The sequence below is a fragment of the Thermobia domestica genome, chromosome 1, assembly GCF_964235325.1.
Source record: "Thermobia domestica chromosome 1, izTheDome1.hap1.1, whole genome shotgun sequence".
NCBI lineage: Eukaryota > Metazoa > Arthropoda > Insecta > Zygentoma > Lepismatidae > Thermobia > Thermobia domestica.
Genome location: NC_137454.1, coordinates 38,963,510 through 38,988,742, shown reverse-complemented (window position 1 = coordinate 38,988,742; position 25,233 = coordinate 38,963,510). Strand labels below are relative to the sequence as shown.

Sequence of the window (25,233 nt, the reverse complement as noted above, 5' to 3'; positions counted from 1 at the left end):
AACCTAACACAACATACAACCAACACCGAAATAATCTACAACTACAATAATGAAAATAGAAAACAAAGCTGAGACTTTGGAATAAAGACGCATTCAGTCTTGAGTACAAGGTACACTCATGTCCAAAATTATTGTCGCATGTCTATAAATATGTTGTAGGAATATAATTTGATGACGAATTCTCCCGGTATTTCTTATAATGTTAGTATGTATTTAATCGGTAAAGACCTGTATGCAGCAAATTTCATGTCAAAAGAGCAGTAAACAACAATAAAACGAAAATAAAACTTCCTTGTCCATTTAGTAACATTTTGTTTTATTCTCTCTAATTTCCGTATTTATAATTCTTTTCCTATGAAATTTACCACAAATATACATTTCCCGATTATACGCATAGTATCAGTATTAAAACTACACTGCAAAATCATTATCAAATTATATTCTTACAAGAAGATAGTTACAGACATGCGACAACCATTTTCGACATGAGTGTACAAGAAATGTTACAATGTTACAAGGTACAAGCAATGTTGGGGAAAACGGCCCACAACAAACTAGAACATGATTTACTATTTCGCCGACCCCAATGTTGCGCTTTCTTCAGACACGCCTGTTTGAGAGACATCATGTTGCGGGACAATGCCCTCATCGCCGGATGGACTACTTGTTTTTGTCCTAAGAAAAAAAGAGATTACGAAATTAGGCTTAATACTGACAAAAACATTTCTTCAAACACAGAAGGGTAATAAGGAATTAGGCTAGCGTACATTTACATCCCAAATCCTTATTTGAAGTTATTTTTAATACGGTAAACTCCCGATTATCCACAGAATTGGCCGGCATAGTAACCACAGATAATCAACAAAACAGACCAAAAAGGACGGACATAAATAATCTTTACAGTGATATTCACTTACAGCAGTGGTCCTTCACATGCAATTATGACTTAATGAATTTTCTTTCCATATGCGTGCTTCCACTTCCCTACATTTCCTTTATTTATGGTGTTACATGTTTCGGTGTAACGTTCTGTTATAGGCGTTATTGCATATCTTATTCTACCGTTGTAATTTTCATTTAATACCGTAGATAATCCGCCCTCGAATAATTGGGTGTTCACTGTATTTTGTACCAGGTGTGTACATAAAGTTGTAAGGTGATTCGAAAGTCACAAATTGGTAACACTGCGCGTATGACTTACCACAGTACGTACGCGTCATGTGTCAGTGTTAACATTTTGGTGTAGAGGTGAAATGAAGGTTCAACGTTGTGACCTAAGTTGTACACCGTCATGAAAATGTGAGAAAGAAGTTACGAGCAACAGTATTTTATCAAGTTTTGTGTCGAACTTTGATACAACGTAACCGAAACTGTACAAAAGGCAAAACAAACCTACGGCGATGCCGCTTGGTCGCGATCGCAGATGTTGAGAGGTTCCAGGCACTTTTTTGATGGTGGGGAACAGTGGGAACCAAGGTCCTGTCTAAAATGCATGCAACGTACACGCATGATGTAAATGTGAAACACTCTAAAATCTTTTTGCGTAATAGCAGACGAGCTTAACTTCAACCACAAAATGACGGTATCATACTTTTACCAACGAACTGGAGATGAGAAAAATCTGAGCTGTTGTACCGAAAAAAATCTCACGCCATTAAAAAAAGCGTAATGAAAATCCAGATTTTTAAAAGAATATCATTACAAGTGACGGAACTTACCAAGTTTCCTGTACCGGCACGATCAAAAAACCAAATGAGTAGAGTGGCAGTCTCCTAGATCAATATGGCAGAAAAAAGCTAGAATGAGCAAGTCACGAATGAAACTCTTGCTCATTTTCTTTTTATTCCAGTAGAGGCTTTCCTGCCCTTAAAGATTTCGTGTCTCCAAGGCAAACGTTCACAAGCTGGCGACAAGAATTACGGGAAGAGTTCCTTGACTTTTCCCAGTTTTCCAGAATATGTAATCTAATTACCTACTCAGTCTTTCCCATATTGGTGGAAAAACGACAAAAAAGAAAGAAAACGATGATACATATATTTTTCCGTGATCAACTAGAATAATGAATAATAAAAAAACGTATTTTATTATGAAGTTACAAGACTTGCGCAATAAAAATTCCTACACAACGCAATAAATCATTTACTCTGAAATTTATTCAGTAACCTGATTTACATTATGAAGTCTCGTCACCTATGAAATATGAAATTAAAAACCTTGAATCTTCTTTCGACTCAAGATGTGTAAGTAAATCTAAAATACATCCGTATATAAAAATGGATGCTTAACTTTGCTTTAAATATCATCGGAAATATAGCTAATCAGCTTAGCGACCCAGAACTAATGGATTCGACACTAATCTCGATTAATTTAGACATTTTTCACCCCGTCTCAACTGTTATACCAATAAAGACTGAAAATGAACTTAAAATTTATCCAGAAAGTCCCTATATTTTAACGACCCAGAAACCTATTTATTCGACACTTATATTGACCTTGAATTTGGACTTAAGCGTCACTATTAATTTCAGCAACACCGAAAACTAAGGATACGACACTGATACGGTTTAATTTCGATTAGTTTTATGTTACCACCTTCCACCCGCCTTTGCACTAAGGACTTCTGTACTAAACTTTTTTAGGAGTTAAAATATATTAAAAAGAAACTACAAGTACACAAATAAAAACAGAAAGCTAAAATAAGACGATCTTTTAAAAACTCAAAGATACTGGAAACTTCCTGTGATTCAATTACCAGTTTACTAAGAAACGATTTTACAGTGTTCTGAGTATTAATATATATTAAACAGCGAAATTAGCCTAAAAATGTCACAAACAAACGAACAAAAAAAGATAGAACAAGGGAGCTTTGCTAAAAAAAATATGTGTATTTTAATTTCTTTCTGGCAGAATATGCAAGGAGAGAAAGTGTTCTTCAAAAAGATTGAGATATATCTGTTGCCCAATAAGTAATTAATCATTATATCGCTTGTTGTACAATATGGCTTTGTTTTTGTTTCTCTTTAATAAGTTATATAGTACATTTCTAATTTCATTCTTGGGAAAACAAACAAACAAAAACAAAAAAAATGAATGCACCTCTTAAACTGTTATGGTTATATCCGAAAACGAAACAAATCATTTTCATAGGCGAGTACCGTGTAAGCTTCTTCATATAACCCGCTTAAAGCTGGTTTCTTTGTAACCAGCTAGCTGAACAGGAAGCGGAAATGACGTTTACTTCACCAGCGTATAGTGCTTGGCGTTCATCTCGGAATGGTAATCCTGAGTTTTCTTTTTTCCAACAAAACACACTTCAGCTCCATCAAGAAATCCCTCCTCGTTGCCAATATGCAGCATAATTATTCTCTTCCCAGCACCGGAAGGAGTACGAATGCCCCTCTCCAACTCGAAACATGTTGAACAGCACTCCGGTAGTAGTCATACACTGGTGTGTCTTCTTCTGGCAGAATTTGCTCTTGCCATCCAAACTTGTCAGAATGGTTCGCACCGCACCAAGGCTCATCGGTGTAAAAGACTAAAATTATTACGTCTGTAAAATTTCAACAGCCGTAGAAACTGATGCCTTTGCCCAGCAATCTTATCACTTTCCATTAGAACTGGTTTCTTGTTAAACTTTTTATACCGAAATCCCAGTTTTCGCAACACACGCCATAACGAAGTTTCACTCATTTCTGGAGCATCAGTAAAGTCCTTTGTTATCTGTTCCAAAAGTTTTTTTTACCGTTGGATACTCTTTTCGCACATAAAATTCGTGGAGCTTCCGGCGAATACACCCTTGAAGGAATTCATCTATAACCAACTTGTTTGACGGGGAACCTGTTTTTTTCCAGAGATTCTAGGACACTATTATTGCGAAACTCACTTGAAACACGCTTCACAGTTTTTTCAGACACCTTTAAGCATTCGGCAGTTCTTTTGACGGATTGGGAGAACGAAAATTGTGGAGCATTGTTTTGTTTCTCCAAATCAAAAAATGATCTTGCATTTATTATAAACTGTTTCTCGAAACTTCGAAAATGATGCTTTTTCATTGTTTATATTACAACCTAACCAAAAAACACACAAAGATAAAAAAGAAACCACACGAGAACAAACACAGCCACAATTTCTGCTTCCCGCGCTTCGCGCAACGCTGACTCATGAAGTTCCATGCGGCAACGTCGCAACAGCTAAGTGGTAACTGATCGTAAAAAATATGACTATTGTCATATTGTAATTTCGGATCTTTTGTCTGTATCTGAACTAAAACTGTATACGTTGTTAATATTGCCATTCAATGGAGCGTACTTCAGTGCTTTCCGTTCTTCACTAATAGAGTTACGGGCAGAGATCTGTACATGTAACAAAATAACTTATTGTACATTAACTATAAAATTAATTTTAAAAATACTACTGCACTTTTGTTTAGTATACTTTCGTTCATATTCAGTAAAAATTTCATTCCTGTATTGCAAAAAATAACCGAGATATTTTTCTTTAAACTTCAAGGAAACCAATTTATTGCAAAAAAAAATTACGTTTTTAAATACATTTTTTATTTTATAACCTAAAGTATTAAGCAGAGAATTGCAAGCAAATAACCTGTTAAAGTAAACACTTCTGTGAGTAAATTGGTGCATATTTCATGTCTCTACTTTAACTGGGCTCGAAGATATAGTTGTTTGAACCCAGGGGTCTATAACGCTGAAATGGAGAGTAGACTACCTCCGTATCCGATAATGAACAGCTCACTACTAAAGAAATGGTTCAATGTCTAAATTGAGATAACTGATTTTTCCATAAACAAAACTTATACATATATTTTTTTAGAATGAAAATTCCACATCAGTGTACAGAAAATCGGAAGTTGCTCAATTTCAACATTGAACTAAAATGTATGTTTAGCTACGTTTTTAAATAAGAAAAACTAATATGAATAACAATGTTCCTTCAAAAACTTAACTGTACAATAAGTGTTTCTCAGTTACTTCTGAAAATTTCTGTATTTACCTTTTCTCTATCCTAAATTTTGCTCTGGCCAACCAATGCCCGATCATCTCTGCAATTTTATTATCCGTTAGATCTTCCTGGTTATGAACGCGTCTCATAGTATCTGAAATACAGAGACTAAGTTCGTTTATAGGAATGACTTAAGCATTACGTACAAATTACGTTTAACTTACTAGTACAGTTATAATGTTTCCAGACAAAAATTAAGATTCCTTCACTGCCGTAAACAGCGATTCAAAAAATTCGAACGAAGATAAGTCAATGGCCCGTTCTAAGCCGTACCTGGAACATGATTCAGAGTTAAGATCTTTGCCACTGGTCCGAACCCAGCAGTACAGAAAACCAATGTTGTTCAATTTGGTAATTTTAGTGAGCGAGTCAACAACATTATAAGAGATAACTGAACATAAAGAAATTGGCGTAGAAGTAACGTTGTTCTCACAGCTCAACATATTACCAACAGTGGCAAGCTATATAAATGCTGCCAGTAAGATAATTTTGAAGGCTCTATAGATTAGACCTAACCTTATCTGCATGAATGCACACCAGTCCGGGAAAAAGAAGTAGACACAAAAGTTTCCCCCCCACTCGTTTTAGAGTTATTCCAAGATTCAACTAGAAGGGTAAGTCAACCCTAGGAATACCAAGTTATCTTACGTACTATGTCATATTAGTGATGGGCAAAACCATTCACCTCTCAGATTCGTCGCTCAGTAGTTCGCTCACTAAAATGAATCGGTTCATTTCAACGGTTCAGTGACTCACTTATATTTTTACAACTGGGAATGGGTGAGGTTAAAACATAAAATCGTATTATCACACTAAATACAATTAACAGATGTCATGTACGAAAAAGTGTAATTCTAATGCAAAATCATGAACAATATGGATTAAATAAAAGTTTCCCGTAATCAGCTAACTCTGAATTTTACAGAGTAATAATAATAATAATAATAATAATAATAATAATAATAATAATAATAATAATAATAATAATAATAGAGTTTAGCGTCTATTTCAGCAGCGAACCTATGTAAGACTTGGATTTACAACTTAACGTGGAATCCAAGCCATACGAGTCGCACTGGGAATTGAATCCCGTAACATTTATTAATAAATCTTAAGTGCCTACTGTCTTAAAATTTGAATAAATAGTTCAAGTTCAGTATGATTGCAGGCTTATCCAAACGTAGGAGGAAAAAAAAAAAAAAAAAACGGTGAGGGCAAAAATGGGAAAATGTTGTTACGGCTATCGCATGCTTTTCTCTTCTGGAATTGAAATTAGGCATGAATCCAGGTTTACGAGATGCGAGGCCGCAGGCCGAACAAACATGTGAGTCTAGGGGATTAGGAATTGAAATTTGGTATGAGGTTTCAGAAGTGGTTATTGTCTTGAAATTGGAAAATATAGTTGAAACCCAGTATTATTAGAGCTATGAAATACGAGATCATATTGCCAAAAAAGTATGGATGATTAGGTAAACCTCCAAACGATGGGACAAATGTTATTGTTACGGCTTTCGCGTGCTTTTCTCTTCCGAATTTTACCGGTTTGTTTTTCAGAAATTGAAGACAGTTAAAATTTGGCGTGATTGCAGGGTTATGAAGTGCAAAAACTTACGCTGAGCAAACGAGGGAGACTAGAGGTGAAGTTCCAAGGAATTTGAACCGAAATTCGGTTTACTCGCGTGTTTTTGAGCTGCGAGGCCGTAGGGCGAACAATTTTCTATAAACTTATTCCTCCTCTGCAATGCCAGGCACTTCAGCTAGCATCTTTATACAAAAGTAAAGGAGTTATTTTAATGTTCTTAACCCATTAGCTTGTATGTTCTTTCGGACATAAAATATGTAAGATTTATTTCAATTGCTTTAGAGGAAGGTGGTGTATTTTGTTAACTACGGTACCATGATATGAACGAGTGTAACAATACACATAACTGACGCATTTTGTATAAAATATATCCTAAGTTGCCAGATCCAACTGATCTCAAAAATGATCATCTAAGCTATTTATGAAGTAATTTTTCACACTACTGTAGTAAACTGTCTGGATAACCATAACAAATAACTCAAAATGTACAACAACTGACTGATAATATTTTGTTAGAATTTTTAACAAAAGTTACGCCGAGGGTTCGATTTACTTTTGATTTTAGTTTGTCGTCTCGTTCAGCATCGAGGCCATGAGACGCGAACCTACAGTCGGGAATTGAACCCGGGGCTCCAGCGCGAAAGGCGTGTATGTTATCTACATATCTACGAGGGAGCTCCTTGTGTATTCGAGAAGCTCCCTCGGTATTCCTAGTGATAACCCTCCGCCACGTACATAAAAATGCGAAAATCAATTCAGCCTATTATCAGACTACTGTTTCGCACAGAAGTTCAGCCTCTCTAGGATAGATTCCCAGAAGGAATGATTGCTTCAGGAAAAGCTGATAGAAGACGCTGAACAGGAATATGGCTACAAGTTATTCGTCCTTCCAATGGAACTTGTCGAAAATGAACGCATAGTTTCAACAAGGTGCCACCTGCCTAATCTCCACACGAGGCCTACCTAATCTCCACATGAGGCAACTACATTACGACAGGACTCTTATCTTCAACTGAACCCAACTCAAAGAACTGCTACGTTAATCAAAATCTGCATTCTTCAGTCATTTATCCAATAAAGTGATGCTAAATTTTGCTTTAATAATCCAGAATTTATAATTGCTACATCCTATATAAAGAAACTGATAAGGGGAAATGTAGTAAAAAGTCTCCGGTCAAACATATATGACATTCAACTAAAGCACAGTAGTAAATTGACATAATCTACAGTACGAAGTTTGGCTATAGTGCAGTATTTACCTATAACAGTTTTGCACGTTAGTAACTCTCGAAACACCCTCTTTCCTTTTTGACCTTTGTAACTATAGTAGGCAGCAACCTCATCACAGATAATCTTTGACATCATGTTGCAGGCAGTTCTGGAAGAAGTTCCTCCTTTTGCTAAAGCAAGGTAAGCCATCTGAAAAAATAAAAACAAACATGTATACATTAACGAAGTTTAGTTTAAGTAATAATCTAGAAATTATCAGTAAGGACCTAAAGCAGCGGACACGTCATCTTTCCTTTACATATCTTAAGAAGGCATATATGCAAATCACATGCAGGAGAGTCAGAACCCGTCACTCTGTCTCCCCCCCCCCTTTTCATTCTTAGGTTCACTTTTTCTAATATTTTCATATAAATTAACAATTGCTTAACTGCCACCAAAAACACGTAGGACGCAAACGTCTTTATGTGACAACAATTAACCACAACTTATTGATAATGCTAGGCGCTGAACAGACAGGTTTATAATGAATCACAACATTTTATTTATTTATTGCATGCAACAGTTACTAGGTGGCATATTGTAAATGAATATTTTATAGGCCCTCCTCAATTTTTCGGACATCTCTTTTTATTTTAACGTTTTCTTAAGAGCTCTTTCCACTTTTAGGTCATTTACTTTTCGGATCCTAACTACGAATTTATACTTCTAAATGTACATATCTAAAATGGAAGAACAGGGAACTATATGCGTACTAAACACGATTGGCAAAAGCTACACCTTTTTAAAATTAGTTTTGGTTTAAATAAATTCTTTATTTATTCAGATTACATATGGTTAAAAGAAATGAGTTTGTTTGGCCCTAACGTCCATATGCAACACTGGGGCTATGAAAGTATGCCTTGTTCCGGGATTAGACAAGATTAAACGGAAAATGTTCAACTGATGCATAGGAATAAGTAATGCACTTGAAAAACAACTTTTTGTGAAAAGTCCTTAGTTCAGTTTGGTGTGTTCATTACACTAGATTGTGTGTTCATTAATCACAATCCGATTTCCTACCGCGAAGTACCAGAATGTAAGCTTCACCCACATTACTCGCTACCCCAATACGGATAGTATATTCAAGAATCAGGATTAGTATAAAGTTGGATGGTATATAATTTTTGTATCGAGAAACTCCTGCCTTAGTGTGATTATTTATCAGCAAATGCTTTACAAGAAAGTAATTTGATTATCACCAGAGATGCAAGGACTCGAAAAGAACGGCTTTTTTTTAATGAAAAAAAATTGCACGGCTTGGGAAATTTAGGGCTTTTATGAATATTTCAACTTTTACGAAGAAATAACAGTGTGCCCCACCTTTTGTTTCCTATCATAAAGAAAGAAAAAAAAACTGCATTGTGAAGACTGTTATATGTTCAATAATCAAAGATAACCGGTCAATGGATAGGAAAGAAAAAGGGCAAATTAGTAGACGCAGTAAGTTTCCTAGTTCGAACGAAATGTTTGTAAAGCTATTAGAATAATATTTAACGACCGTCATGTATTAGTAAAAAATTAATATTAGCAATAATTGTTCTGAAAATAGTAGTTACACTCAGTGGAACAAACTTATTTATTATTTTATGCATAAACTGAAACTACATTTAGTGGTTTTTTTTTCTTTCTTTTTTTTTGTAAACATTTTACGTAGGAAGTCATGCGGAATACTTGTGTGTAAATACATATTATTTATTGAGGTCGTTACAATTCCAGCGGAAGGTTTAAAACGCTAATACACGATATAGAGAAAGACGGAATAAATTCTTTAAATGATGACCTGTTACTAGTATTAAACTAACATCAAACAGCATGATTGTTCATGACTAATTTTCTCAATTGAACTTATATTGCGTTCTAATAAAGTATCTGAAGCTCACAATAAAGGGTTTCTGGAACTAAGATGATGTTTTTTTCTTGTCTGTCGGTGTAAATTTAGGCAACCTGCACAACACACGTCAAGATGTGTAACTTTCAGAAACATGATATTGTTATTACGTAACCAACTTGTCCCTAGTAAGATGTTGGGTTGCGTAACTTACGCTTGCAGCTTAGCAGTGAAATCAGTACGATAACCAATAAAGACAGACAGCCACACACTGAACGTAACTTACAACAGTAATAACTGTTGTAAGGACACTTCTTTCATTGTAGAATTCAGTACAAAAGGGGGTACATAAGTAGGAAAACATAAAAGTCAAAAAGATTTCCATCTAAAAATTAAGAAAAGCTTTATATATATATATATGAAAAAACAATCCCAAAAAAGACTGCTTTTTGCATTTCTAATTCACAGTATTATAACCAGTGCACTAAATAAGACATTCATACAAATAATTTATTTTGGAATTTTAAAATAGAAAAAATAGTATGTTAATGCTGTTCAAGAAAACTTAAAGATTCTAGTTAAGCTACAGATTAAGATACAAATTTTTCCGAACTTTTATCAATACATTTAAAAGCAAACTAGCTTCTCTGTGACAGAACAGGACAGGTCTTACTGCTTAGAGTGACATCCGAGGCGCAATTCGGTTTACACACACAGGAGAAATGTTGCAACCCCCACAATCAAGCCCTGGACCCTAGATTACAATTAACGCAGCCAATTGATATTTAAACACCGGTTTAAACCACCTTGATTTAAACCAACCAACATTGGTATTAAATTAAGGACACCAATATCTTAAAATATCCTGACTTTTCATGATTTTTGCTGAACAGTTTCTTAAATGTCACTGTCTATCGTGGAAATTTTTGTACCAATTAGATTGCGTAGTACCAAAATTTTTCGCACAATCTTGAACATTTACATAGCTGCCAATCTGTTTTTATTTCATTCAAATAATACCTTATACTATTTCATAAGAAATATGAAAAGTAGGTTTAATAATAAAACATACACAAAAAGAAAGTAATGCCATTCTAGAGACAGGCCGACAACGAAGGTTCTGGACAACATTCAGAAATTCTATGAGTATATATCGAGTTACTAAGTCCGACTTTTTTAAAACATTTTTGAGAGGGGGTAAAACTTTCGAGAGGAGGTGAGGGAGGAGACGTGCCGCAGATTGTGCAGCACCTTCATGCGTTCGCCAGTGACAACAGCACGTTATATGCATTTCATACGTGATAAATTCTCAATGCAAAATTAGAAATAAATAAAAATAACATCTGAAACTTAGAACTAATCGATAGAACCGTCAGGTGGACCAGCTGAAAGAAAAAATAATACACTATGAAATCTCTATTATATTGCACACTGAAGGAGAATGTCTTAATTCTTGAAAAACAATTAACTAATCTTAATAGACGAAAATATGAGAGATGAAATAAGTACATGAAAAGAAATAATAAACTAACTTCAAAGAAAAGTTCATACAGCAAGGAATAGATAGACTGTGGAGGGGAAATAAAAGTCATGTACGCAGTTTTCACTAACTAAACTTTGAACAGACACTCCCCAAAATTCCTCGACTTTATCTAGTAAAGAAACGAAAGCTTCTTTAATTCTTTCCGATCAATTTCATTTTACCCGACTTTTCAGTGCTGTTGAAATCTTGCAAATACAAGTGTGTGATTCTCGACTGCACGTAAGCTGTACTCGAAACACACACAACATAAAAAGCCGAAGAGAAACTTACCAGCTGCTTCTTCACTTCTTCGTCAGATAAACTCTCCTCTAGCTTCTGCAATTGTTCTTCATTTTGAGCTGGTAGGCTTAAAGAACATAATATATCGTTTCCTTTATCATCCATCTTAGACGTCACCTGTAAATTCATGACTTCGGAAATAGCCTCGACTTGGGTTTTAAGATATCGCTGGTAACTTATCATCTTAGACATCGACTGCCTCATATCTGTAAGTGAAATAATTACACAATTAATACCGACTACGGATGTCTGCACGTTGCGGACGGCAACATATGATTCGTTTGCAAATTTGTAATGAGTCACTGCGGCCAGTCGTGCTGGTATCTTTGAAAATTTAGCTTTTTAAATACAAAGAAAAGATTGAGATGGGGTTAAAAGTCGTAGTTCGACTACAACACCTCTATGTATGAAACAGTTATAGGTGACTGTGGCCCTGTTGTAACCATATGGTCCAGCTTATCGAATATTAATGAAGAAAATTTTAATTTTTAAATGAACCTCGTATAAAAGCACTCGCAGCAAACAGACGAGTATGCATATGTGTGTGTGCGTCGCGTCTGCGACGGAAATCTAGCGCATCCTTTACCAAAATAATTATCAGGGTATAAATTTACATTTGCTAGTTGTAAGAAATAACCTAATATACTTTTCTTTCAGCATAAACAACTAATGCCTATGCAACGTAATAATTTTCACATTATTAAATTGCATCGGCATTGAGAATACAATTAGAATCAGCTTTTGTGTCGATTTCCCAGAACGTTCTGATCCGAACTCTGAACCGTGTTGTCCAGTGGCTATTTGGTCGGCTTTGGTGAACGATCCAAACTGTTGTTAAAGTCTAAACGAGACGACCAAAAGATAACGGATCGAAACCCGGACCGTTGTAAATGCCCAAGCCCCCTAGGGATCTGTAGGACACCAACCACATACACTTATACTGTTTTGCTTTATGATGCCTTTAAGATTGTACAAAAGTTTTGAGTCAAACAATTTGACAATAAAATGATCGTTGTGTTTAACGAGGATGAAACTAGAAATTACTTCCATCAAGATTCCAGCCCTGGTTCTGAAACTGATTTTGATGACTGGAACGGACTTTTTCTTTTCTAAGAATGGAAGTAGTGAAAACCTTTTCACACAATTAAAACATTACGATTTGAATATGGAAAGTCTTTTAGATTGTAGTTCACACTACATATTAGTCTATAATAAATTCACTACATCTAATATTATCGTTACATATTCTTTTAAGAATTGATGAAAAACTTTAAAAACACGCCGTATTCTGAGGAAAGCCACAGCAAAATCTAGCCGTATTCAAAATGTGAATAGCAATAATAATTAACTGAAAACATTAAACCGGGTACATTTATTTTTTAAAGGAATCCTTCTCATTAGTGTAAATCGGTGATGACCAACTTCTAAGGACTATAGTTGCATCGCAAGAATTACGAAGCACTTTCTCCGCAGGAACTAAATCGGAACACTATATAATGAGTAAAACAGAGTGAAAATTAAATTCTTTCAAAATTATTGACGAAACAAAATGCAGGTTACAAAAAAGCCTCCGGGAAGCATAGACACGCCAGTTTAGCAGTTGGCTAGCACTGGTGTTAAATATCTGATATTAGTCATGTATAAGGAAATTAGGCTAACATATATGAATACCGTGAAAGATTTTTTCGCTGCATTATCATATAAAGTAATGGAAGCAAGAACAACACTTATGAATGTTATATTTACTGTCATCTAATCTCGAATTTTTGCAACTTGTCAACAGCAACATCATATACAAAATTTCCACTTGTTTCGGTTTAAATGAACATTTCATGAATTTAAACAAATTTAAATGAACATTTCACTCTAAATTAGACTAAAAGTAACAGCGTAGTTACATTCCACTAAAATTCTAGAACTGATTTTTTTCTGTATGATCAGCTTTAATTTTTTTTATTATCAAAAGACTTTCAAATCTTAAAAAAAACGACGCTTCTGAAACTCGAGAGCTTACAATACCAATTCTAAGAAAAAGTTTTACAGAACAGTATCATGGAATTTGTTAGTCCACCTAATTTCTTTAACCATTTACTTTTTCCACGAAATAAAGTGAACTACCTGATTCACCTACACACATTACATAAGTGGTCCAGTGGTTACCGCCCACATATCTGGTGTAGGTTCTTGGATCGAGTTCCAATACAGAACAATGCGATGTTACAAGACGAAAGAACGGACCCATAGGTTCGAATTCTAATGAATGTTAATCATCGTAAATTGTAGACCTCCAGCTCAACTATTACGTATATACAAAATCAAATTAAGAAGACCCTCCAAGGTGAAATAACTCCAAATACAAACTGCGAAATGTTCTGCCTTGCTTGCTTGCTTCCTTCCTTCCTTCGCGTCTTTAAACAATTAAAGAAATACTATATATACTCATCACCCAGAACATTATGACCACCTACCTAAAAGTCGGTATATCCACCTTTGCCACGGAAAACAGCGGCGGTGCGTTTTGGCATGGAAGCAATGAGGCCTTGGTAGGTCGCTGGAGGGAGTTGGCACTACAACCGCGCACACAGGTCACCTAATTCCGGGGAAGGGGACGACGCGCTCTGACGTCAGCCACTGCACTAAGGTCCATGGCGATGATCGCGTGCCCATTGCAATCGTAGTTACAGATGTCGTGGTGTTAACACTGGCACACAGCGTCGGCTGCGGAGACCCATCGTTAGAAGTGTTCAGACACATTTGTACTCTGACCAGCATCAAAGTCTGATGTGACTTCCGCCACAGTTCGCCGCCTGTCCTGATTTACCAGTCTGCCCTAGCTACGAAGTCAAACATCTGTAATGAGGGGGAGGGCAACCCCTCAACGTTTAGACGTCGTTTCACCTTGGTTTGCCACTTAAAGACACTCACCACAGCAAGGGTTTGAAAAAACCTGGGCTTTTTTGAAAAAGCCCAACCCACCTGAGCCCATATGGGTTTTTTCGGGTTTAATCGTTTTTGTTTTTTTTTTCGAAATATTTCAACGTCTCTGGGGGTAAAAGTGTTAAAATGTGATTTATATTTCAAGATTGTCATTGTCACAACTTGCAACAATTTTCTACTCACTGCCGTTTTGAAAAAATGGCCGCCATTTTGAAATTTTACATTCGATCGCCAAGAAAATCTATACAGCAAATTTAGCATATCTTGTACTTCCACCGTCAAAATTTCAATTTAAAAGACTGAACATTGCGCTTCGTAGCGTAGATAGATATTCGCTGTTTTGAAACAATGGCCGCCATTTTGATATTTTAAGTTGGTATGCCGCCAAAATCTATACAGGAAATTTAGAGTGTCTCGTGCTTGTACTCTGAAAAATTTAACTTAAAAGGCCGAAAGTTGTACTCTGTAGTGTGCGTGGTAGAGGCAGACAAACGAGTTGATTTTGTGTTTAACGTCCCTTTCAGCAGCGAGGCTATGAGATGGGGCCTACTGATTAAAGTGAAATCCGAACCACATGAGCTCCCCCCAGGAAGCAAACCCGGGTCACCCACGCCGAAGACGAGTACACTAACCGCTTAGCCATGAAGGAGCTCGGCAGACAAACGAACAAATGTAGATCAAGTCATCCAGAAGCCTGACTGACGTTCGCCAAATATGAATACCAAAAGGGATCTATTAATTTAAAACAAAGATACAATTCATGTTGTATGAAATAAATGTTTCAAAATGTCTTATATGAAATTAACATCTTCCAGCATAAATAAACCTGCCATATTTTCTTCATGAGAATACGGGACACATCAGATTCCCCCTCCTTAACTTTCCAACACAATGAATTGAACTATAGTCTGGTTATGAACAAAAGTATAATAGGCCGCGGTGGCTCAGTGGTAGAGCGTTCACCTCTGGTGCATGGGGTCCCTAGTTCGATCCCAGCTCGCGCCAAGTGAGCTTTGTGGTGGACAAACACCTTGTGTGTGGGTTTTCTTGGGATGCTCACGTTTCCTCCCACTTTCTTCATTCCGTCATTTCATTCATTTCTCATCATCACCGTCACCTTGAACATAGCAGGCATAACCGTGAGACTAAAAGTAAAAGATTTCGTTTGATTTAATTTTAATGTTTTTTTTTTCAAGAATATAATAGGCGAAAGTTCACTAAGCAGCAGCTGCTTTTCTCTCTTCGTACCCTGCAATTAATTGTATAGACTAAAGATGCCTAAAAACTTAAGATGTGCTATAAAAATCCTTTACAGGAAAACAATATGCAAATTATTTAAATCAGTGGTACAATCTACCTTCAATATCCTTCGTGCGTTTAGCAATATTTATTTACATGGCTGTATTTGCCAAAACTAATTTCGTCAGTTTAATCTGATTCTTCTCCCTGTGTCGTGCGTAATTGTCAGGACCAGTTTTACATTTTTCTAAGACCTGGACCAAAGCACAATTCTGTGCCCTAGTCTCTGAAAAAGATTATAATTCTTGTTGACTTATCTAATGTGTTGCTGGAGAAAAGGTCAGCCATCTTCCCTGTGTTTGTAAATGTAGAAACACTCAAAGCCAACTTATATATATATATATATATATATATATATATATATATATATATATATATATATTCCGGAGAGCATCCGAGTTTCCATCAAGTTCAATGGAAAAAGTAGCATTGCAAATTTTGCTCGCTATCAAGTCGAACAGGGTGGTGTAATAACTTCCTCGAAACTATTACATGCAACAGCGTACTGTTCATTCACTAATTACAGGATTCCCAGCCAATGTCAGAATGTTTTGTTTTTCACTTTTCGAATAAGCTGATATTGATAGTAGAAATGGAACGGAGTTAAAATACAGGACATTTCTCTGTCCCGCCTAAATTTACGGGGACGCGGGACACTCGGGGCCCAAAAGCGTGACTGTCCCATTTCTTACGGGACGTATGGCAGGCTTAAACGTAAAATAAATAGTTTTATTGTTGAAGTATTCATTTCCGATCTTTCTGCGTTTAATTCGGGAATTTCCCGAGCACCACCTTCACGGCGTGTACATCAAAACTTCCACTAGTACGGAAATTTGAACTCAGCACTTGAAATAGCAAGCGTTACATTGTCTTCGGATCCCCGAGCATTAAGCTTCTTAAATTTGAAAGAATTTTTACGCTATTGCTGGTGTTGATTCTACAGAATGCTTATTTGAAGAGTAGCAACAAATGACTGAACTAAACTGTTATTGTTCAACCAAATTTTAGTTGAAAAAACTTGTGTTTTACATCAAAGGTAAGAAATAATACCAATAGTTTTACTAATGTATTTACATATGTACTATTAGTACCGGCACCTATGACCTTAAACCCGTCAAACGTATGAGTGATAACGTTCCTCCGTGTCGCCGAGCACACTATTCACGGAAAATATTTTCTAAAGTACAAAATTGCTTATTTTACTTCAAAAGTCTATAAGCATATTCCATACATTAATTTGTTCTACAACTATCTCAAGCTGTTTTTTTTTTTTTTTTAATTCATTTAGTGCATTCGGAGCTTTATAAAGGTCTTATGTTGAATCTTGTTGTATACCTTAACGTGAAAGCGTCTAATTCGTCCAAGGAAAGTCTAAAATCTGATAAAAATCACTTACAATGTGATCACCTTAGGTGTACCAATAATATACTAACAAATAGGTCAGAAACCCAGGTGGGTTTTAAAGTGTTTTTTTTTTCAGGTGGGTCCAGTTTTTTCTTAAATTTGACAAGAATTGTTACGCTGTTAAACAGGAATAAACTGTTGTTGTTGGAAAACAAAATTTTACAGAAGAATACTTGTGTTAGCATCAAAGGTAATAAAAAATACTAGTAGTTTTACTTTACTAATACACTAGATATTTACTGGTAGTACCGGCACCCATGGTCTTAAAGCCATCAAATGTATGAGGGATAACGTCCCTTAGCGTCGCCGAGCACACTATTCACGGAAAGTATTTTCTAAAATATAAAATTGCAAATTTTATTTTAAATAGGTTACAAGCATAATTCATACATTACTTTGTTCTATCTCAAGCTAAGGTAAGGATTTTCTTTATCCATTCAATGTATTCAGAACTTTATGAAGGTCTTATGTTGAATCTGTTGTATACCTTAACGTGAAAGCATCTAATTCGGCGAAGGAAAGCGCAAAACCTGATAATCACTTTCAATGTGATCACCTTATGTGCACCAATAAAATACTAACAAAAAGCTCAAAAACCCGGAAGGGTTTTAAAGTGGGTTTTCTCAGGTGGATCCAATGCGAAAAAATTGACGGGTTTTTTCGGGCACCCTGCCACATTTTAAGACACAAAGCATCAGAACTGAATACTTCAACAGTAAAACTATTTATTTTACGCTGGAAAATATTTAATTTCATATAAGACATTTTGAAACATTTACTTTATAAAATATGAATTATAGTATGTATTTGTTAATTGTTTTAAATTAATTTTCTGGAAAGAACCGTCTTGCAACAAGTGCTAGGGAAATTCCCGTAATTGAATGCACAAAGTATCGGAAGTGAACTTCAACAATAAAACTATTTATTTTACACTGGAAAATATTTCATTTAAGACATTTTGAAACATTTATTTTATGAAACATGATTAATATATTTGTTTTAAATTAATATATTTTGTGTTCATATTTGGCAAATGTCAGAGTTTCTTGGGATTATTCGATCTGCATTTGTTCGTTCGTCTGTACTACAGGGTACCACTTTCAGTCTTTTAAATTTAAGCTTAAATTTTGAGGGTACAAGCACGAAACACACAATTTTCTGTACGTATTTTGGGCGGCATACCAACGTAAAATTTCAAAATAGCGACTTTTTTTTTTTTTTTTTTTTCAAAATAGCGGGTATCCACATTACGAGGGTTGGCAAAAACCATGGTTTTTATTGAAAAAAAACAAAAAACAGTTTTTTTGGTTTAAATTTTTTTAAACCAGGTTTCTTTGGTTTAAATAATATGCTCTATGTATTTATATCACATATGCACAGAAATAAGTTTGTTTTGCCCTGATGTTATTATACAATAACCAGGTTATGAGGGAAGGGGACATATGAGCTTAAAGCGGAACCCAAACCGCTTCTCTGCTTACATTCGAGAGGGATTGTCCTCGATTTGAACTCGAAACCGGGACTGATTGGCCACAAATGCGATACGCCTGCCGACTCACAAAGGACTCCTGATAAAAAATACGTTGTACTGATCTTTACATACTTGTTAATATAATTGCCAAGAGTCATTTCAGAAGGACAAAAAGATAAACAGTTGCACAAGTGAAACCATTATACAAAATTACATATGGACAATTTTGAAATATTGCAGAGTACAGAAGAACTAATTTAGTCCAAGTTAGTTCACTACGACTTATTAGTCCAAGTTAAACAAATACAACGACTTAATTTGCATATCAATAAGAAAAGTGAATAAAAATACGAATTATTTGAGTCCACTTTGGCTCTGACCTATTTGACATAGATACTTCTGATTTCAATAAATGCCTCTCGTGGGGTTTTATGACCAGCCCAAATAAGGCATTTCGATGTATTTTGTCAATAGTAAACATTATTTAGAATTTATCTTTGATTGCAATTGCATAAACTATATAATAAAAAATTACAAACGAAACATTCATAAACTTATATATATAAAAAAAAGTTGCTTTTGTAGTATAATCTCCGAGTTACGAATGGGTAATTTAGGTCTGAATATAATACTAAATATACGGGAGTGGAACGTGATAACCCACAAATGTGTGTTTATCAAAATTTTACGAACATTAATACTTTAACGAACATTTTTCGTTTTTTGGTTTAAACCAGCCAACCCTGCACGTTACAAAAAGCAATTTTAGGACTTTTAAATTGAAATTTTCAGAGTAGAAGCACGAGACACACTAAATTAGCTGTATATATTTTGGCGGCAATCGAACGTAAAGTTTCAAAACTGCGGCCATTTTTTCAAAACAGTAGTGATTAGAATATTGTTGGAATTTGTAACAATGGCAATCTTGAAATATAAATCACATTTCAACACTCTTACCCCAAAAGGCATTGAATGTCACGAAAAAAAAAAACAAACGAAAAAACCCATATCGGCCCTGGTGGGTTGGGCTTTTTTTAAAAACGGTTTTTTTCAAACTCTGGTTAAGAGGAAATTAAAATAATATATTTGCGTCAAGGAATCGTTAACTTCCATAAAAATAAAACACGTGACCTACCATTGGTCTACTTTAAAGCATTCACCATCGTTCCGAATATCATCTAACAACAGAAAACCTCAGATTAATAGTGTTCATTTGTAGCCGCAATTGACATCAAAGAAAGCTGCGATTGATTTCGATAAATATTCAGCAGCTAGTACTAGTAGTAGTTTTTCTGCAACTACTGGCCAAAAAAAAAAAAAAAAAGGTGTATAAATAAATATTTTTCTTTGTTGTTTCGTTTTCGTTGAGATAAAAAGAAATATTTGAAGGAAATTTGTTAACTAGAGGGGTAGTAAAAGAAAGTGAGGAGCGCGTCTTGCAGCGCATGAGCGCGTCACAGCAATCTTTGATCATTTCAGTGCGTCTCTCCGAAAATATTTGGTTGACGAACTAAGAGTCGCTCTCCAATTTCCACGATGTCCAAGATATTGTCAGAATTGGTTAAAGGAAAAGAAACAATAGCTATGTAAATTCCGTTGATGAAAATGTAAAAGCAAAGATATCGAGAAATAGCGAAGAAATTCCAAAGAACATGGTAAATTGCCAGTATTATTTCAGAGAAAGACGTAAGCGTATTTATTTCACATCATGATAGTTTGTTATGGCATCTGCGGCTTGATGACGTCAGAGGGATAACGTTCTTCGTTCAAGGCATTGGAAAGGAGACAACTTGTGGGCTATAAATTCCAGTCTGACATTTGCCTGGTGCGAGGGGAGAAAAGCCTCTCTTAGGTAGCTGATCTGCAAGGTTTTTTCACAATATCTTGACCGAGTTTTTATTAATACTGGAATTTACATCTATATGTACGACCCCAGGTTCAAATTTTGCTGGAAACAACTGTTGAAGTAATTCTATTTTTAAAAATTCGATAGCCAGCCATCCTCACTAGTCTCCCCAAGCTTTTCTTTTACAGATTAAGTGAATGCTGGAATAGTATCAGCAATAAATTCAGGCAAGGACCTTTTCAAATCCTTTTTTTCTGACAGTGTGCTCAAGGCTTAATAATTTAATAAGCAGGGTTGGCAAAAACCATGGTTTTTATTTAAAAAAACCAAAAAAACCGGTTTTTTTGTTTAAACCAGGTTTTTTTGGTTTAAACCAGGTTTTTTTGGTTTAAACCAGGTTTATTTGGTTTAAATAATTTGCTCTATATATTCATATCATATATGGACAGAAATAAGTTTGTTTCGCCTTGATGTTATTATGCAACAGCCAGGTTATGCTGGAAGGGGTCACATAAGCTTAAAGCGGAATAAAAACTGCTTCTCAAGTTACATCCGAGAGAAATTGTCCTCCATTTGAACTCGGAACCAGGACTAACTGGCCACAAATGCGATACGTCTGCCGACTCACTCACGAAGGAATCCTGATAAAAATACGTTGTACTGCTCTTTACATGCTTCTTAATATAGCTCTCAAGAGTCATTTCAGAAGGACAAAAAGATAAACAGTTGCACAAGTGAAACCATTACACTGAATTACATATGGACAATTTGAAAGTACTACGGAGTACAGAAGAACTAATTTAATTCAAGTTAGTTAACAACGACTTTTATTGGTCCAAATTAAAGAAATATGACGACTTAATTTGCATATCACAAAGATACGAATTATTTGAGTCCACTTTGGCTCAGACTCATTTATACATAAATAGATATCAAAGATATTTCTCATTTCACTAAATGCCTCTCGTGGGGTCTGTATGACCCTCCCCCACCCACCCACACACACACAAAGTACGGCATTTCGATGTATTTTATCAGTAGTAAACATTGAAACAAAACAATATTTAGAATGTTTCTTTGATTGCAATTACATAACAATAATAACAAAAAAAAAAAAAAAATCACAAAACAAACATTTATAAACTTACATAAAAAAAAGTTGCTTTTGTAGTATAATCTTTTTGAGTAATGAATGGGGAATTTAGGTCTGAATATAATACGAATAATATACGGGAGTGAAACGTGATAACCCACAAATGTGTGTTCATCAAGATTTTACAAACACACTTTTACGAACATTTTCGTTTTTTGGTTTAAACCAGTTGGTTTTTTTGAAAAAACCAGCCAACCCTGTTAATAAGTAGTGATGGAAACACCTTTCAATATCTGAGAAAATAGCTGATCACGGTTATTGTAATCTAACTACTGTAGAAGAGCTAGACTCGCAGGTTTTCTTACTTGCCTCCTCGCGTTTAAATTAAAAAAAAATAAATAAAAATTACATTTGAATTTCAAAAGTAGGAAGCTCCCATTTTTTAGTTTACAACTTTATTTCTTTTAAGAAAAGAATCTTTTATCTAATTTTCCTTTTTTCCATGATGTGTTTGTTGTATTTTATTTAGTGTATTTTAGTTTGTTCATTTAGCAATCACGCCAGATACAGCTCAGAAAACATTTTATACTTGATATTTTTTAAAACAATAACAATGTAAAGGATTTGAGAAGGTATCGGCGGGGGCCTGTTTAGTAGGTACAACACTTGTGTTGTTAGAAAATACCAAGTTCTAGGGTTTGGGTAAAGTAAATACAAAATTTCACAAATTAAGTCAAGGTCTCAGATAATTGTGGATTAAATGGGTCAAGGTTTAATCAAATCTTGCGTAATTTCCCGAACATCTTGAATGCGGTATGTTTCGAAAACACAAATATGGTTTCCACTGAAACTCACCATGTAATAAGGGCAGTCAACTTGTTAATGAAAGTCGTACCTGATATGCACGTATTCGCCCATAAGGTAAGTAGTGGTAGATTAATAAAGGACAATCCTATGTGCGACAAATCTAACGAGCAAATGACTAACAAAAAGATGTCTTTATATTGTGAAAGCAGGTTCTCGACAATCCTCGCTTACGCGACCCACCATCGCTGACGCATGTGCTCTCTACGTACTACCTTCCTGCCCTGACTTAGCATTCGTTCTTTCCAGTAGCTTCCAAGCAGAGGTTGGTTGGTAATTTTGTGCAAGACCTCTTAAAGTGAATCTGCAACGGGAATGCAAGTGGACACCTCAATGATTACTGAAGGTACAGAAAGTGAATGCAGAAAGAAGTAGGCTATATGGATGGTCATATGCCAAAGTAGTCTATCTACTGTTTTCACCAATTTTGAGTTCATGAATGCTTGTTACATAAAAAAAAATGCTCTTTTTCTTATGCCAGAATGAGCCAGTGGCCCTTTTCTTTTGAAATTAATGCTGATATTGCCTAGCTCATTCTGGCATAACAAAAAGCGTATTTTTTTTTTTTTTTTATGTAACAAGAATTCGTTAACTCAAAATTGTTGAAAAAGGTAGATAGACTACTCTGGCATATGACCATTCACATGATTTCTGTATAAAACCGTATAATTAATCTGCAAGTAGGTTAGAACTTTTCTTACCATTCAAACGCAACTAATTTTTCCGGTAAATTAAAAAAAGTTGGTATGACGCTTCGTCAGTTATACCCAAACTTTTAAAATTACACTATATGGTTCAAAAAGCGACTGGCACACAGACAGGTTGAAATTTGATATTAGCTACACGCTAATTGAAGAGCTTAGAGAATAAAGGTGTTACGTAACAAACTGAATATCACGGAAAAATAGACTTTCACAACTTTGTCCGTTAACATAGCACCATCATTTCCAAATATCTCCATTCAGACTAGGATTCACTAAATAATGTATTACGCATCAATCGCGAGAATGCAACGTTTCAAAAAATGTAACAGAACATGTTTATCATCTAAGCGCTTCAATTATGTTAAGTTTTAACGTACATATAACTTACGTTGAAGAAAAACAATATTTATATATTAAAATAAACTTCTCTATCAGGTAAGCGAATCTCAGCTTAGACTTCGGTTAAGCAAGCGATCCTTTGTCTGTGCTGAGTATTTGCGCGGCTAAAAACAAATGAACGTCGCAATTAGTATTGCCAACACTCAACGAAGAAAAGTGGCTAAAACCAATAGTTAAAAAATCCAGAAATGGCTAGAAAAAAATCAAGCCTTCAACCTGAGACAATTATAATAAATCCGTATTAAATATCGTCTTTCTCATTTTTGCGGCCGCAACACAAAGCAAATTTGGTGACGTGTATGTGGATGATTATCGCAAATAGGAGCTGCGATCACGCAAGTAAATTTTCATTCTGGTCCCGATTCTGGCAACTTTGTGATTGCAACGCATTTCAAGAAATGGAAAATCCAATTTAAATATAATTTCCATGCCGTTTATCGCAAACGTAAACATTTTCATTTCATTGACACAAACCAGATGGGCTGAACGGGGGGGGGGAGGTTACTCTATTAGATTTAGTGTCTTTTGCCCCGTAATTAGCAGCCCTGGTCCACCGCTAGGCTAATGAGATTCCATACTTGATCCAATAACGTGACTTGAAAGAGCGTAATACAGTTCTATTTGTCAAAATTAACGTGCCCGAATCAATAAACGAATGAAAATGTCACATGTGACCCTCGCTGGAGAGGAAGACTAACAGAGATACCAGAGAACAGAAAAGACTCACTATTAAGAAAAAAGTATTAAAAAAGGAAATTAAAATTTTCTTTTCGCGACACCGCTCCAATAAACGTTCCGCTTTTACACTCTTCAGCAGTGACTAACGTTTGGCTCGTTCCCAAATATGTATTGTGTAACTTAATACGCAATATCTCTTTGTTTAATCAGAAAGTGCCGAATATTTGTATTTGCTTAAGTTGGAGATCTTGGGGGTACATTTCCATGTGGTTTGTGTCGTCTCAACGCAAAAGTTGCGTACAGCGAATCAACGCGAGAAAAAAAATCGAAAAGCCATGATAATTGCTATGGCCAATACCACAAACCAATACACAAATAGTGCGGTGCGTCGATGCAAACCATTATGGAAGAAGATGTGAATAAAGCGGCTGGTCCTTTATTCCCTGTCTATTTGCGTGAACGCAACGTTAAATTTTCGCCCCTTTTTCTTAAACAGAATGTTTCAAATATCAGTGTTCGCTTAAGTTGGAGATATGAAATTCGCTTGCACTTTTAAATAATGAAACACTATTTTATGGATTTCAGAATATTCCGATTCTAAGGGGTAAAAGAACATTGATTGTTAAAATTCACAAATTTTCATTAGAATTTAGTGAATGTGAGTTTTCGCTTAAGCTGGAAATCTGAAATTCGCTATGTAGACTTTTGATTATAAATGGAAATCGGGTCTTAGTGCTTCCGAATATTTCGCTCCCAAGAGGAAAAAGATAAACATTTCTTTAATATTGAAGTTTCTCTTTATTTATTAAGAAAGTGCCGAATGTGGGAATTCGTTTATGTTGGACGAATGAGAATATCTAGTTCGCCACACGAGGGAGAAATCCACCGGTTTTTAGAAGGGAAGAACAATGGACACCACATAGCCAAGCTACGAACTGAGAACATTCGTAACATCAAAAGCCTGTGTACGATTGTTTAAGTGTGCGTAGCCCTAACCGCTGGTCTAGTGGCTAGCATG

General features: G+C 35.4%; 1 protein-coding gene across 2 annotated transcripts; it reads right to left on the bottom strand.

Annotated features, from left to right (window-relative positions):
• LOC145684453 (uncharacterized) lies at positions 1 to 23,636 on the bottom strand. Of its 2 annotated transcripts, XM_081756861.1 has the most exons (5): positions 23,527 to 23,636; positions 11,512 to 11,726; positions 7,861 to 8,020; positions 5,011 to 5,113; positions 1 to 675 (listed from the first exon to the last, which is right to left on the bottom strand). In XM_081756861.1, the coding sequence occupies exons 2-5, from the start codon at positions 11,722 to 11,724 to the stop codon at positions 570 to 572; spliced, it is 582 nt and encodes a 193-aa protein (XP_081612987.1). In that variant the 5' UTR covers positions 11,725 to 11,726; positions 23,527 to 23,636; the 3' UTR covers positions 1 to 569. The 2 variants fall into 2 exon arrangements, with proteins under 2 accessions (XP_081612987.1, XP_081612996.1); XM_081756870.1 differs by lacking the exon at positions 5,011 to 5,113.
• Between the last annotated feature and the right edge of the window lie 1,597 nt (positions 23,637 to 25,233).

Excerpts from the sequence above, each read along its gene's own strand:
- LOC145684453 (XM_081756861.1), bottom strand. The coding sequence starts at position 11,724 with ATGAGGCAGTCGATGTCTAAGATGATAAGTTACCAGCGATATCTTAAA. Across the intron at positions 5,114-7,860 it reads AACGTGCAAAACTGTTATAG|ATACTATGAGACGCGTTCAT; the intron begins GTAAATACTGCA and ends TCTGTATTTCAG. Across the intron at positions 676-5,010 it reads AAATTTAGGATAGAGAAAAG|GACAAAAACAAGTAGTCCAT; the intron begins GTAAATACAGAA and ends TTTTTTTCTTAG.